Raw genomic sequence first — 17,080 nt, forward strand, 5'->3', positions numbered from 1 at the left:
AACTTCATTTGTACGGAAGCCTTAAGTAACCATTATTTGATACTGATAATATAATGTCTGACAAATAGGAGTGCAACTGAGGAGAAGTTGTTTGTTTTTATTCAAATGTCCACAAATGACGCATTTTAAGATCCTCCGTATTGGATAATTGACCACGGATGAGAGTTTTAAGTGCAGTAAGATTAGGGTGAATCAGAAATTTGTTATCAACCTGGTCTACACTATGAATTTTCGCGTTGGTCTTTCTTATTTTTTTATAAGGGGCTCAATAATAACCTTGGAATATTCTGTGAATCCGGAACACGTGATGAAATATCCAATTGCTCGATACATTTGAATGCTTCAGTCATTTCCTGAACTTAAATACTTAGTCTGTATATCAGGAACCGTATAAGGTTTACTTCTGTAATATAGATAGTATTGACTTCAGTTAAAGATTTGGAGGAGTTACATTTCATTTCACTTTTCACCACTAAGAGCGGCATCCGCCTTAAAAGTTAAAAAAAAAATGCCACTAAATTACCCTAAAAAATCTAACCTCTTCACGCGTCTTGGGGTGTACAGAGTTTACTTTTCAATCCACAGAATGTAAAAGGTCCATGATGTGTTACATAATCATACACGTGTTACAAACGGGATCGGCCATCTATATAGAAGGGAAAGATAAGGCGACCCACATGAGTGGTGCGAATTCGCAGACACTTTGCATGTTTAGTATACCATGGCAGGAAGTAGTCTAAAGAAATGTTGTTCTTTCCTGTTAAGTGATCGAGAAACCAGAAATTCAGTTATAGGTGTTTTTCAGTTATTTCAGTTATTGGTTGGTTTTCGTGCCCAGGTTTTACCTGGGTGACTTTCCCTAAAAGAGTATTCAGATGTTTCTCAATTGCATTCAGACAAAAAAAAACTTTATAAAAGGGCGAATTTCCTCCTTTTCCCGTCTCTCTTCTTCGTCATCACCATATATTTGACGGACAGATAACATCACTACGTCCTTCTTGGTAACCATGTAAACTTTTTTTCCCGCTTCGATACAAACTTTTTTAGAAATTCTCCAATCAAGATTGATGTGGGCGGGATTTAATTGTTTGGTTGACACATTGTGGAGCCTGGCCTTTGCAAAGTGCGCAGATACAGAGCCCTTCTTGGCTTCGTATACGTTACGGGAAGTGCATCCCACGTCAGCAACATACCGATCTGAAGAAGCAGTACGCTTCGTGTCAAAGTCAAACCTTAGAATATCGTAAAACCATCGAAAGTAATTTCATTTGAAGAGCTGCGTATTGCAAAATGTTGAAAGCAGTGATTTTGATAGGCGGCCCACAGAAGGGTGAGTATTTTGTACAGCTGTTTTTATTTGAGATGTTTATTCTGCCCAAGACCTTGTCAGAAGTCATAGTTTTATCGTACCCACAACGTTGCTAGTAGTTCCACGATGTTTTGTAAATCGATAACACAATCACCTTATTTAGCCTAGGCCGTTAGTGTTAGGACTTGTATCTATCGTCGTGGAAGTTACTTGACATCCTTGAAAATCAACCTGATTATGAGATGAATGTGCAGAATCTCTCTGGCTATACCTAAGCTAGCACAATACCCCAGCGAGGAGGCCTAGACCTAGCACATACATTGTTACACTTCCAAGTTCCATTAGCATCATTAGGCTAGCTCCTACTCAACCATACCCCTACCATCTTGTTGCTTACAACTGGTTTTATCCTATATACGCTATCTAAACCCTCATTCAGTATCCCATTGTTAAGATGCACAAACTGTTTGAAGCAAATGCCCAGCCTAGATATATTCTGATAGCCTCTGGCAAACCATAATGTTACAATACTGCTTTCAGTTTTGATATGTTGCATACAACTCACATCATTATAATGAGGTACATTTTTCTCTAGAACTGTTTCACAAAGGATGAACAATTTAAAGGTGTTTTTTTTGTAAATTATCAACATAAGTCATGGAAGCTAGCATTTTTGTAAAATAATGCTAACAGCTTGCACACTTGCATTGGTATACCACTGTTCATATTCAAGACATATCTAGCAACTTCTCATAGCTCTCATCTACATGCAGTAGAGCATTGAGAGTGTTGTGGTCAAGTTTTTAAGGCAGTGTACATGTTTTGTAAGGTTTACAGGTTATCGTTGACAGGGGTAATATTGTGATGTACCTTGAGCACTGCTATCGGTGGGTATGCCTGCGCCTTATAAATCCTCAATATTATTATATTATATTGATAGGACTTTGCTATACCATAGACAGTGTGCTGGTGTAAAGGAATTTCGCTTTCTCAATCTTTGTGAAGGGACCAGAATATGTGGAAAAAGTGTCTCATTGTGTATATCTGACTGTTTTGAAAGGGAAAAGATTATTTAAAAAAAAGCAGCATTGGTATTGGTTAGTATATGTTTGTAGTGAAATGCAAACTGATGCCTAAGTCAATTTCATATACATGTATAAGTTAGCTCAAACCAAAGACAAAGAATTTTTTTCTTTTGAATTTAATTTTCACAGGAACAAGATTCCGTCCCCTCTCGTTGGAACTACCGAAGCCCTTATTTCCTGTTGCAGGTTTTCCCATTATATATCATCATATAGAAGCATGTGTGAAGGTAAAGTAAATGTCAAACTAATCAGTCATTGACCAGACTAAGTTTTTTTTAAGTTTTAAGGACTGCAAAAAGTACACGTTCTAAAACAAGTGTACAAAATGAGATTGAATATTCTTTCCATTGTATGTGACAATGACTAGAACTAATGTTGTTTATTCATACATTCATCCCAAATACTTCCCCTCAAGTCTCAACACTAGAAATGATCAACACTGCTGGGGTATGACTGTAACCTTTAGTTTGTTATCATGTCCAGTGGTAACATTAATTAATATTAGAAGTACATTTGTTACATGAACTGATTCCCTTTGAAACAACCATTCAACAGGTAAGGATTAACCGAAAAGTCGACTACAAATTCGACATCTTTAAAATTTCTGCTGTCTTTTCCAATAAATGATTACCTGGAAATATTTTTTAACCTGTGCAGGAATATCCATATAATCCATTCACTCCTGTTTTCATACTTCCAGTCATTTTTCGGACAAGCTCCCATCCATACATGACAGGGTGTCTGCGGTGGGGGGGGGGTGTGTTTTGCTTTATTTTTGCCTGTATGATTGGAGCGTGTTCAGTTGGCACAGTTTGTGAAGTGGGCATACATTATACTGCTTTACTTTAAGCTGTGTGAAGCACATCACACCTAATGAGGCCAAGGAAATAAATGTTATTTAATTTTATTCGTTGCCAATGAGATTTATCTTTAAGGACATCACTTCCTGAATAACAGGATGCAGTCATCTTTAAAGAGGTGAATGGCTGTCACTCTTGGGTACGGCCGAAAGGCATGATTAGGCAACATAACCTATATGGTCATATAGAAAACCTCTTTGCATCTGGATTAAAGATTATTTAGGGTTCAAATTGACCCTCTGAGTAGCCGTTCCCCCTCTCCCTTCCTCAAAGAAAACATTTTCCATAAAATATCAATCGTTGCTCCTCTCCCCCCCCCCCCCCCCTTACTGTTTTACTGTTTTAAATACTGGCAATTTTTCCCCTGAAGTTCCCCTTCCTAGGGATTGAACTGGGTTTCACCTATTTTATTCGTAACTTGACAATTTTGTATCAGCGAACTCAATTTGTGAATTTTTCATTAAATTGTAAAAAATGCAGATGAAATGATAAATTAAACAGGGCATGAAAGAGCATCTTGTTTTTCCAAACTTTAAAATCATCGATAAGTTCAGATTCAAGGATTGGATACATATTTTTCAACCTCAAGTGTTTTCAAGTAGTTTGTAATATAATGTAATTTAATTTGTTATTTCAAGCCTGTTGTCTTGTGTACAATAGCTGTCTGTGTTCCCACTGTTGTATTTCAAGTTTTCAAGCCATTTTGTTTTGGTTTTTCCAGTAGATTGTTTAGATATCATCATTTGTGTTTTATTTATCTCTGTTAACATTTATCCTCTTCCCTTAGCAACTTGATATTCTCATTAAAACCACAGCTTTTCAGTATTCTGTCTCTAATTTCTCTTATCTCAGCTACCAGAAGTCAAAGAGATCCTTCTGATCGGTGCCTATCAACCCAGCGAAGCTTTGAATAGATTTATCGCAACCACGCAGAGGGAACTGAATATAAATCTCAGGTGAGGATATTTTGGTGAAAGCCCAGTGACAAGCAAAGGGGGAGGGCATGGTTAATGATCTATTCCCCTTGGCTGATAAAAATGATTTGAACTGATATGTATTCTGTGTCCACTTATTTCAAAGGGATATTTCGGTGGTAGATAATGTAACAAAGAGAAAAAAAAAATCCGCACTGTTAGTCGAAAATCCCTTCTAAATACCTTGTCCCTTTCTTTGAGATACGGTTTATTGAACGTAACCTGGTTAGACTAATTAAATTAATTACTCCTGGAAGTGGGTTACAGAAGGTAGTCTGTGATATCATAATGGTGGACGTCTCCTTGTTGTAATTTCGTTTTGCTTTGTCCATGAAGACTGATACCCTTCGGGTGCTTTACTTACCTGTCAACTCGTCTGTATTTATAAGAATTTCATTAAAATGCCATTTTTTTCTCTAAAAATATCATAATCCTGTGTGAATAAATATTTTAAAGAAAACTCTTTTTATCTTTAATAATTGCCCCGATGACATCATTTAATCTCCTGTTACCTGATGGCTTCACCAAATTATCTCCAAATTTGAATTATTCGTATCCTCTCCTTATAATAAATGCTATGAGGATGTGGTGTTGTCTTACAGACCTGTGCAGGATAATTTCCAGCAGTTTTGTTATACATTGTACTATTGTGCCTTTGTGTTTAGTATCACATCATAAGTATATATAAATATTGCATTTTTGCATTTTTCCAGGTATCTTCAAGAATACACAACTCTCGGGACTGCGGGAGGCTTGTATCATTTTAGAGATCAGATTCTCGCTGGTAAGCCGAGTGGATTCTTTGTCTTCAACGGTGACATCTGCTGTGACTTCCCCATGGTCGATATGTGGAACTTTCACCAGCAAGTCCAAACTGGAGATCACTTCACCATGCTAGCGGCAGAGGTACGTGAATATTGGTAGTATAAAACTATGCTTTTTGTTATGCTCTGTTAGGTTATTATTTCATTCTTTACAAAAAAAATTAGTCAACGATATGCTTTTTAATTCACAGTTTGTTTGCAAGACCTATGTTTTAGTTGCATGTTTCTTTAAGGCTATTTGTGTGCCAAGTTAAAAACATTTTTTTGTATGATTTTCCACAATTCAGTATATAAGCTGAAGGGGTCAGGTTGGACCATTTTGTAATGAATAAAAAGTTTTAACTTTTTAATATCTTCTAATTTGCCCTTTTGGCATGTGAGTATTGATACTAATAAATATAAAATCTGGTCAAACATGTTTTCATATTAATACATTAATTAACTATGACTTTTATGAATTACGACATGTTTGAGATGATTTTTTTTTTTATCATGAGTCTCTTTGGCACTCTTTTGTTACCCAGGCAACAAGGAAGCAGTCATTACAGTATGGGTGTCTGGCTGAGAACGAGGAAACACATGAGGTAAAACTTCAGCTGTATTACTAACTTCTCATTACTAAAGAAACAGCATTTAGTTATCTCCTCATTGGGTCATTAAATGTAAAAAGTAGCATTATCGACAGTTACTGTTTACTGTGTGAGATCAATCTCTGTATTGCCTCTGCAGTGGGGGGAGGGGAGGGGGAGGGGAGGGGGAGGTGCAGGGTGAGAGGAATGAAGACTTTTTTTAATATGTTTTGGTCAGTAATCAGTTTGATTGGGTAAAGGACTCCCAGGAGAAAGCACTCAGAACAATTATCAGATCTGATATAGACTCTACTCTACCTGGTAACTATGGTAACATTAACATTTTCTCTAATTTCATCTGTGCACACTGGCTTTCCTATATAAAAGCAAACTTTCTGTATTGCAGATTTTCACAAACAGGTTTCACCTTGTACTTGTTGTTTTCGTTTTAGGTCCTTCACTACGTCGAGAAACCACAGACATTTGTGAGTTCCAGTATTAACTGCGGAGTGTACATCTTCACCCCTGAAATATTCTCCCATATTGGGGCTGTCTTTCTCAAAAACCAGGCGGACGTCTTCAAGTAAGATTCTCTGAGTTAAAATGTCATGGTACATTCTCTTCATCAATGTATTTCACTTTGACAAAAATTCTTAATAGTAAATTATGACTTATTCTTCTCCTAAAATTGTATTGGTTTTACAAAACTCATCGGGATAATTGGCATGATGTATAAAGCGGATTTGTGATGCTAGTGAGGTATATGTGTGTTAATTGAGGGCTCCTCTGGAAAGCAGATAAATAAGCAAATAAAAAAATTAACACAAGGATAGACAAATTGATTGAAACATCATCACATGTGTTATGTCCATACTGTGCAGCAAAGCTAGAAAATGAATATTTATGAATTTTCAAGTTTATACTTTCTGTGGTTGGCATGGCGAATTTAATACTCGACTTCATACACCATTTCATGTCAACAAGGCTACAATACATGATTTTTACTTAATTTACTGCCATGTATTATACGTTTGGAGACAGTTAGTCAGTCTAGTTATGCTGAGGGTAAAGGCTTACATTGCCTTTGATCTTTGATTTCAATTGGAGTAATACAAAGGGGTTTTTCATTATCATAGAGCTATCTGCACCGCTTCTAGAAAAAGTTATAGTTTCAGCAAGAAGAGATCAACTTAAGTGTTAGGGGAGTGTAAATGTAATTGATTCAAAGGTTAGTAATTATGACTACTTACTTCAATATATATATATATATTTTTTTTAAAAGTACAAAAAAAAACCTTTTTAATTTAAAAAAAAAAGTTGTTAATGGAACAGATTACAAATCAGTTACCACAGAAATACATGAGTACCCAGGTCTCTGATTTGAATCTTGTTCCTAGTAGAAAAATGAAATCCACTTTTTCAAAAGTTGTCTGTGATTCCCAGTTAGTTTTCTCTCGTTCCATTTTCTTGAGTTTAGTTTCAAACCAATCTTTTTGTCTCTCCATAGCGGAGGCGACAATATCAATCCTGTCCGAGACTGTATCCGCTTGGAGCAGGATATTCTCTCGCCTCTGGCCGGTGCGAAGAAACTTTATGTCTTTAAGACCACCAGATTCTGGAGTCAGATCAAGTCAGCTGGGTAAGACCTCTGTCTGTCTGTCTGTCTGTCTGTCTGTCTATGTGCATTATAATGTATCACTTTTAGATGAAAATTCATCCCCTATGTGTCCAAATTTTCAGCTGTGAATGCACATTTCAAAATAATTCCATTAATTAAAGGCATTAGACGTTTCTTTGGCGCGAGTTTTCACACCCTTTAAGGAAATAATTCATGTAAGTTACAAATTTTAAAAAACGTGTTTTGGAGCTTTTAGTTAAATCACTCAGTATTGTTCATCCTCGTGTTTGACTCAGTAGTTTAATTGTTATTAGATTTTGTCCGACTGAAATGTAATTGTACCTCTTGTCTTTGCATCTCAGTACTGTCAATCTCGTTAGCCTAATTGCTTCTGACTGTATCGATTAGTGTTTGAACAGTAAAAATGTTCTTTTGTTTTAATTACTGCTGGTCTGTTTAAGTTAGTAAATCCTCCCATTTTCCACAATTTGTGTTCTGTTTTTCTCATCATTCCCCCCCCCCCCCCCCATTTTACAGCTCAGCGATCTATGCCAACAGGCTGTACCTGAGCCTCTACAACTCGACTCATCCCGAACGTTTGGCTCATAATAATGACAACGGGCCGAAGATTATTGGAGATGTCTTCATCCACCCATCGGCCAGAGTCGATCCTTCAGCCACGGTAAATTAAAGTCTTAATAATCTAGCTTATTTGTGATAGTCTATGCTAAAGATTTAATTTGTGGCAGTCTATGCTAAAGAATTTAATTTGTGATAGTCTATGCTAAAGAATTTATACCATAACCAGAAGATAGTGTGTTGTATTTGCTGTTCAGTGGTCTATCAAGCTGCCTGTATTTTATGCTGTTGTGTCACGTTGTGCCACAGTTTTGTTACGTTGTCCCATTATGCCACATAACCATCATAAACTGACTTGCAAACATTGCCTTAAGATGAAACAAGAGGGAAAGTAGATGGAGGGAGGGGAGGGGGGTAGCAGACAGTCAGAAATAGCAGTACTCTTAATACGCAAGTAAACGCTGAACACGTTCATACAAAATAACGTCAACCATTAAGTGGAATGTTTAGAGAATAAATCCTCCAACCAGTATTGTCCTGTCTTGCACAAATTAAAAACAAAATTAGAATTTGAAAGTGATTATTTTATAGTCATGGTTCCTAACTTTGTATTTAATAATCATCTCTTAAAAAAAGTGTTTTTTTTTCTTTCTCCTTTCTGTAGCTTGGTCCAAATGTTACCATCGGTGCTGGAGTCACAGTTGGTCCAGGGGTGAGGGTGAGGGAGTCTTTGGTTCTAGAGGGTGCTACTTTACAGGTAGGTTTGATCAAAGTTGAACATACTATCCATTCAGGGGTGTAGGGTAGGGATGCTATGACAAATATGTATTTTGCAAGGTGGTAGAAGGCATACAAAACTTACAACCTTTTGAAGTGATGCATTGTGGGGGATATAGACTTGAAAATTAAGAAACAAATTGAGTATAATTGAATGGGTACACCATTTTTACAGTGGTACCAGAACCATACACCACCTTTTTGCTTATTTTTTTTAAACTTTTAGTTTTATCTATTAATTTAAGAGCAGCCCCTCATAGCTCATTGTTGTACCTTTACTATGCTCTATTTATTTCTGAGCAACACCACATCTTTACTTCTCTCTATATATTATTAATAAGCACTTCATTGATTTACTACTCTCTATTTATTCTCGAGCAGCTACTCCTGAGCAACACCATATCTTTACTGCTCTCTCTATATATTATTAATTAGCACTTCTTTGATCTTATCTTTACTACTCTCTATTTATTCCTGAGCAGCTACTCCTGATCAACACCACATCTTATCTGCTCTCTATATATGATTAATAAGCACTTCATTGATCCCATCTTTAGTACTCTCTATTTATTCTTGAGTAGCTACTCCTGAGCAAGACCATATCTTTACTGCTCTCTATATATTATTAATCAGCACTTCATTGATCCCATCTTTAGTACTCTCTATTTATTCCTGAGCAGCTACTCCTGATCAAGACCATATCTTTACTGCTCTCTCTATATTATTAATCAGCACTTCATTGATCCCATCTTTAGTACTCTCTATTTATTCCTGAGCAGCTACTCCTGATCAAGACCATATCTTTACTGCTCTCTATATATTATTAATCAGCACTTCATTGATCCCATCTTTAGTACTCTCTATTTATTCCTGAGCAGCTACTCCTGATCAAGACCATCTCTATATATTATTAATCAGCACTTCATTGATCCCATCTTTAATACTCTCTATTTATTCTCGAGCAGCTACTCCTGATCAAGACCATATCTTAACTGCTCTCTATATATTTTAATCAACACTTCTTTGATCATATCTTGAATACTCTCTATTTATTCCTGAGCAGCTAGTCCTGAGCAAGACCATATCTTAACTGCTCTCTATCTATTTTAATCAACACTTCGTTAATCCCATCTTTACTACTCTCTTTTTCCATTTGATTTATTCCTAGTATATTTTTGAGCAACCTCTCAATTAATTAATTAATTAATTACTTATATTTTATTCCTTCCCTTTCAGGATCACTGTTGCATTCTGCATAGTATTATTGGCTGGAATAGCTCTGTAGGAGCCTGGACGAGGGTGGAGGGAACAGCTAACGACCCGAACCCTAACGACAAACACGCCAAGATCGACAGCAGCACTCTGTTTAACGAAGAGGGAAAACTGAATCCTTCCATCACCATTTTAGGTAATTTTATAATTAATTGAATTAAAAATTGAACTTCCATTTGACCTCGTTCACATCTAATAGAGTTACTGAGAGGGATAAAACATTGTATAATATCAGCCATTTTGTGCTAGCTTTTTATGCCCGCTAAATTCCTTGAAATTTCTGGCTGAAATTAGGTATGAAATGCTTCCATTTGACCTCGTTCATATCTAATCTAATAGAGTTATTGAGAGGGATGAAACATTGTATGATATCAGCCATTTGGTGCTAGCTTTTTATGCCCGCTAAATTCCTTGAAATTTCTGGCTGAAATTAGGTATGAAATGCTTTCGCTGGATGAGGTGTGCAATGGTCTTATTAACCTAGGAGAAGAGCAGTGGTTCAGCGTGCCTGTATGAAAACTACGAATGCTAAATGAGGAGTGGAATGGGGGTCAATTTGGGTTGGGGGGGGGGGCATTGTACCTGAAGTCTAATTTATTGCCATCCTTGGTGATGGGTCTAAGCACAGGTGTGCAAAGTACTGGCTGTGGTCCAAGTTTTGTGCACCCTATATGGAATTAATTGCCTAGAATGGTGTGTGGGCACTTTAATATTTCTTGTGTGGGGGTCACAGGGGGGGGGGGAGGGGTGTCCTAGATCCTACCAAATTAAAACCCATAGCTGAATGAGTAGTTCAATGTGCTTGCTGAATGAGAGTATGGTGCTGTTGCTCTATGGGAAGTCCATTGAGAATTTACAATAGCTCATACTACTGCTTTTCCAAAAAAAAAATGAAAAAATGTTCATTTTGTAATACATTCCAGGAAATGTAAAATCATGGTCACATATTCATAATAGTCATAATCATAGCTGCAACAATTTTTTTTTGTTTAGATTGCTCCACCTTTATTGGTGTTATATGTTAAGGTACCGGTGTCAAAATTTGGATGCTGAGGGGGCTGCAGCCAGACTGCATTGGACGTAACCTTTTGTGCTGTACAGTTTCACACACAATAGGTATTGCCAGCTTGCTAACATTAACTGGGTTGTTTGTTATTATTGATTCAGCTTTGCTGCAGGGGATTTTGGAGCTGCTGCAGCCTTTATGGGTTAAATACACTTTTTAATGAGATATTGTTGTTCAGACCTGTTTATTAATAATGCATACATGCACATTTTTTTTGTGGTATATTGGTATTTATGATGCAGAGGTGTATGCTAATGGCTGCTAATTCTGTAACATTTTTGTTGTTGTTCTCCATGCGTGTCAATACAATGATAGGAATTTTTGTTCATACCAGAATCATTTAATTATGGTCAACGTGTTAGTAGTAGGTAATGGATATCTCTATGCTCGTACACTTAAAAGGGATGATGAAGGGTTTTGACCTGAGAGTCCCAGATTGTCTTAGCTTTATATTTGACTGATTGAAAAAAGGATTTTGCAGTTGTGCAAATGTATATAGATGAGAATTAGTTGAGACTAGTGGAACTATAATCTCACTAGTTTCACTAGTCTCAACTAAGTCTCATCTATTCTTTGCTCTGTCCACCGAACATTGCGTAGCATATATATATTATAAGAGGAAACCATTGAAATAAGATATGACTCATAATTGACAAATATGAAGTTAAGGTTTAGAAAATATATTGGAATTTTCGGTCCCCCTTCGCCAGCAATACTTGGCAGTCGCAAGGGCCCCAAGTCTTTGTTGAGGCCAGTGATGTGAGACTTAATAAGAAAGATCCAATCGATTTCTTTACGTTTACGTTCAGTGGTGGATTTGAAGTTCGAGGCAATTAAAATGCATTTTAGGTGTTTGAGAGAATGACTATGAAGATTGAAATGTTCCGAAACGGGGAATCCTGCAAAAATATCACGAATAGATTTTTGGTGGTTATTAAACATAATTGCCTTGATACGATTTCGGTTGTGGAAGGTTCTGAAGGGGGTAGGCGTGTTAAGCAATGTAATTTATTTACAAGAAAAACAAAGTTCCAGGCTATAACCTGTCAGGTGACATCAGTGTTCCATAATTTACTGCCAGTTAAAGAAGATTGTCAAAGAAAAAGGGAAAATATTAAAATTGAACCTTACGTTTAAGCTTATTTTGGTATTAGAATTGGTGGCAGTTTTGCATTCTCTAACCCCCCCCCCCCCCAAATTTAATCGCTTGCCCATTTGGTATTTCCTTCACAGAAGAGTTAATGCATGAAAATATCACGCATGTTGAAACATAGCTCTGCTACAGTTTGTCTCTTAACATCTGTGGAATGAGACCTCTATTGTCAGACACGAGAAAAAAACAAAACAACTCTGCACAACGTAGGCAAATGAACTATGAAAGGATAACTTTTGATTACAAAAAAAAAAATTCTTGATGAGTTTTATATCATTAAAAATCACTGCTTTCCATCCAGGTTTTAGTTTTCTCTACCAAAGAAATGACCCTTTAATCAGCTGAGGTTCATCAATTAAAGTGACTGGACTATGTAGTCTAATACACAGACCATAACATCAGATAAGAACACAATACCTCAATGTGGAAACAAAAGGCTTTTTGGCCTCAAAAAGAGACTAAGTTTTTGAATATAGTATAAAATTTGTCAATAAAAAATGGTGTTGAATGTCATCCAAGGGTGCTCTATTGTTTATATGAAATTAATATGAAGCTGTTTTGCTTGAGTTATTAGAATTTATGAAACGATAGAGATATAAGATTAACATTAAGGCCTGCACTGAGGAGCTGATCTCATCATTCACTTAATAGCTTTAAAGGAGTCTTCCAGAAATTTAGCATATTTTGAAAATATCAGTAGCAGTAGGAACATTTACGAGCACTCAAGTTTTTTTGCTTCCTTGGACTACTTTATGTCTCAAGACTTACAATTCTGCTTAAAGTCATCCATAAAACATGAATGTTAACATAAAAACATAAAGATTGCCTCCTGAATATCTAGTAAACATGTGAGATTGTTATTTGTTAAGTGAATAAATTAACATGACAGGTTGAACCGTGACAGCGTTCACAGCAACCTAGGCTGTTTTGGAAAACTCTATCAGAACCTTCCGCAAGTTGAGTCACAGGTCCATAAAAGGCAGATAATCAGAATTAATTGAAACGGCTGAATTAAAAGTATTCACAACCTCCCAAACTTGTTGACCAATATCATTCCCATGCATGCATTACTTCACAAAAACCCAAGTTTTTCAACCACCTATTAGGAGCCAAGACATCCTTTCTCATTCCTACGTGCCAAAGTGACCGATAATAGAGTTATCCATACTACATGGCAATACATCTTATTTCATCTAACCCATTTTTCACATATTTCTTCGTTTTATTCCTCATTCCTTCAAATGCTGCTAATCCCATCCATTTTGACCTCTCAGGTCGTAATGTCGTCGTTCCATCGGAGGTCATCGTCCTCAACTCCATAGTCCTGCCTCATAAGGATCTGAGATACAGCATAAAGAACCAAATATTACTCTAGCTACACATGCCTATTATCTCAAGGTATGCTCTTTCTACTGCATGTCGTAGCTTGTTCATGAATATGCATGTTGTCTTTTAACTCTCTATCAATGATCACAGCATGTTTGTCCCTTTCTCCTAATCAATGTCCGTTCGTGTCTTTGTCATTCAGCATGGTGTTTGCCATATTTTGTTCATTTTTTTCTCTCTATTTACATGTTATGCAAATCCATGATCATGTGTTCATGGCAATACATTAATGTGCTTTACATTGTGTTGTTTTCTTGAGGCCATCAGTCTAGCCCCCAATTATGTTATAAATGGCGAGTAATGGTCACCCATGCTAAAAACCATCAAGAAGTGTTTCTTGCTACTATCACCTTCAAATCACTTTCCCTGCATCGATGTTAAGCTATTAAATATTCTATTTCTCGGAATACTTCAGGAGGGGGGGGGGGGGGCTTCACAGCCCAGGACCTACAGGAAAGGACTTTCTTTGAAAAAGTAAGATAATCATAGCATGCTAAATTCTTTAGGCAATACTGATGCCCAATATGAAACTGTTTTGTCATGTTTACCCAAGGTGTGAATATGATAAAGTAGTTGCCGTGGTAACATCTATGTGCTTTGTTTGTTTGTTTTGGTTTTGCTGTTGATGGGGTGTCATACTTCTAGTGCTTCTCATTATGGCTGGCTATGCGGTTCATGGTCTGATTTTAATTGCTGTGTGGTGCTATTAAACTTCTTCAATATTTACAATTTCTTAATTACTTCTTCAGTATTCTGTAATCTTACAACAGAGAGAGAGAGAGCTAGAGAGAGGATCCAAGCAGTATCAGGATGAATGGTTGACATCACAAAGAATTTTTCTTTGTAAAATTTTAACAAAATATTGACAGGAATGGAAATGCCAGTCAAAAAACAGAAAGACTCTAAATATAATGAAGACAAAATCTAGAGCAAGGACTTCCATGCTAACAATCAAGGTTACAAAGTGTGAACAGTAGTCATATCTTACAGTATTTTTACAACCGCCATTGCGACAATTTCTAGATTCTTTAGTTAAAGAATCTTGGGTTCAGGAATAGATGTAGGCAGATATCATCTTAAAAGATTAAATATCAGTACTGCAGGAGGTGGTGATATTCCTTGCTATTTTTTTTAAATTTGGCCATTCCAAACATAAACGGATGGCTTTCTACTCCCAAATTCTCTCTAACAAGCAGAACATCTCAACATTTTGACGGCACCATTTTTTTTTTTGATACCCTATCCATCATTTGTGCTCAAGCTCCCATCTTGGGTGATTCTTTTGGTACAGTTATGTAAGAATATCCAAGTAGATAGTTAGGTAAACTGCAGAACCCTGTGTCAGACTAAGGCTGTGGGCATTCCATCCGTAACTTCTAAGCCGTGGAACTCTTTGCCTCACTGTATCCAATCTGTAGCCTCTAAACCTTCTCAGAGAAAGATTTCAAGCCCATCTTGCTTGTTTTCTTTTTAATTTAGGTCCATGTTCCACCTACTATTGATATACGTAAGCAGATGGCTGTGACTTGGATAATGGTTCTTTATATATATGATTATTAATATTTGATATTAATTTGTTGTAATATCTGTGATTTTTGCAGGTAGGAATGTTGTGATCCCACCAGAAGTGATGGTTCTTAACGCCATCCTCCTCCCAGATAAGGAGCTCTCGTCTAGCTTCAAGAATCAGATTCTTCTGTAGTAGGAGCGGCAAACCTAAGGTCGAAGGTCAACAATGATGACATGAACATCATCAATCCTGTTAATGGTGAAAACTAATTCTCGGCTGTCTATACAACAGGATTAGAATGGTTTTATGCCAAAGTCAAAATATCTATAAATTTATCTCTCCCAATTTTGTGAAACTGACGGAAGCAGTCAGAGGCGGGTTTCGGATGAGGATAAAATGTATACGCCAATGGCAGGAATACAACACAGAAATTTTATGTTGACATTTCATTTGCCTAAAGAGCAAAATAACCTAAAGAAGTATGTAGTAGAATTTCATAGTTGTAAGCAAGTTGAATGTGGAAGAATTTTGATGTTGGAAGAGTTTCTCCAAATATTTATGTGAAATGCTCAATTGGCCTTTTTTTTTGGGTGATTAATTTTTTAAGAATATTTGAAATGATTAGTCAGGTTACCTGGGTAAAGTCAGGAATCAAAAATAAATTTGACAAGAAAGTTATATAAGTTAAAGAAGTGTTAGCTCAGTGGTCATAGGAGTGTTATCTCAGTGGTTAACGCCAGTGCAGGCTTCCAATCATAAGGTCCCCGGTTCGAGTCACTACAAGATTAATGTATGTCGTCCAGTTACAGAGTTGTTGACAATTGACAATTCATAATCATGGACGTTAAATATGAATCTAAGAGACTGACTTTAGTTAGCTTGCGGCTTTGATAAGCCAATGATGGCTTCTCTGCGAGATCCTGCTTGCAGGAGGATCTAAAATACATCCCTTAAGGGTAACAGTTTGAAAGTACCAGTTTGTAGCGACTTCATCATACCATAGAGATGTAAGATGATACGCTAATAATTAATTTTTTAGCCTTTGAAGAAGATCCTGCTAGGATCGAAACATCAGGCCAACTTACTTTTACACATTCTCCTACACAGGCTCTCTAGTTTGCTAACAGTTTTATTTTATTTTGAAGCTAATAATTACTATATAACTTAAGTTTCAAACAATCATAGAAATTTAATGTTGTTTGTTTGAATGTTTGTTCGGCATCTACATATCTGTTATGTGAGGCAAAACATTGTACGAGTGAAAATTTGGCAAGATTGAATGGAATTGGCCAAAACTTACTGGGTTCCGAGTGCATACTTTTGCTTAATGTCTCTGAGCTGTAAGTGACTTGTAAGTGACTTGTTGTATGTTTAAAGGGGCCTGGATTGAGAATACTTGTAAAAATTGAAGGAAAGAATTAGTAGCAGTATTTATGAGATTTTTAGAAGAGCTAATGGACTTTTGCATTTACAAATTAAAGTTTATAGTATTTTGTAATTCTACTAGTTGTTTTATTAAAGTAAAAATCAAAAGTTAACCAGATGTGTTGTTTCTTTTCTTCTCTGATTCGCATATTATAAGGAATACACAGTTTTTAGCTAAATTATAAGGATATAAGGAACAAAAGACCACATTTTCTACATCCTCCACATTGAAGAACATGTCCCAGCGAGAATGTGCTGTACAGAAGATATAAATATTCAGCCTCATGAATATTCAACAGCTGTTTAAATATTCATACATTTGTAGGTTTGGAACTTGAAATATTAGTTTCAAACCATTTCCGAGAGTGGTGTACAGAACTGGATAGAAGATATGAATATTCAACATTCATGAATATTCAACAGCTATTTAAATATTCATACATTTGTAGGTTTGGAACTTGAAATATTAGTTCCGAATCATTCCTGTTAGGAGCTGGTGTGGCCTGGTGAGATGTTCTGCTGCACGGGGTGAGCTTCACTGCTTGCAGTGTGAGTTCCAAACCCACCTACTGGTGTGGCAAAAGGAGAGAGATCTGGAAGAAGAGACCAGACCAGAAGAGAGGACATCAACTGAGGGGATGCCCAGAAGATGGAGGATGGACAGCGGAGAGGA

General features: G+C 36.5%; 1 protein-coding gene across 2 annotated transcripts; it reads left to right on the top strand.

Annotated features, from left to right (window-relative positions):
• Positions 1-1,156: 1,156 nt before the first annotated feature.
• LOC139964871 (mannose-1-phosphate guanylyltransferase regulatory subunit alpha-A-like) lies at positions 1,157-16,520 on the top strand. 2 transcript variants are annotated; one of them, XM_071966927.1, is made up of 12 exons: positions 1,157-1,330; positions 2,524-2,621; positions 4,107-4,210; positions 4,942-5,134; positions 5,577-5,636; positions 6,074-6,204; positions 7,129-7,260; positions 7,777-7,921; positions 8,483-8,575; positions 9,832-10,003; positions 13,361-13,484; positions 15,074-16,520. In XM_071966927.1, exons 1-11 carry the CDS (start codon positions 1,291-1,293, stop codon positions 13,459-13,461), a joined length of 1,269 nt encoding a protein of 422 aa, XP_071823028.1. In that variant the 5' UTR covers positions 1,157-1,290; the 3' UTR covers positions 13,462-13,484; positions 15,074-16,520. The 2 variants fall into 2 exon arrangements, with proteins under 2 accessions (XP_071823028.1, XP_071823029.1); XM_071966928.1 differs by lacking the exon at positions 13,361-13,484.
• Positions 16,521-17,080: the final 560 nt, after the last annotated feature.

Source organism: Apostichopus japonicus, chromosome 23 (genome assembly GCF_037975245.1).
Source record: "Apostichopus japonicus isolate 1M-3 chromosome 23, ASM3797524v1, whole genome shotgun sequence".
In the NCBI taxonomy this organism is placed as follows: Eukaryota; Metazoa; Echinodermata; class Holothuroidea; order Aspidochirotida; family Stichopodidae; genus Apostichopus; species Apostichopus japonicus.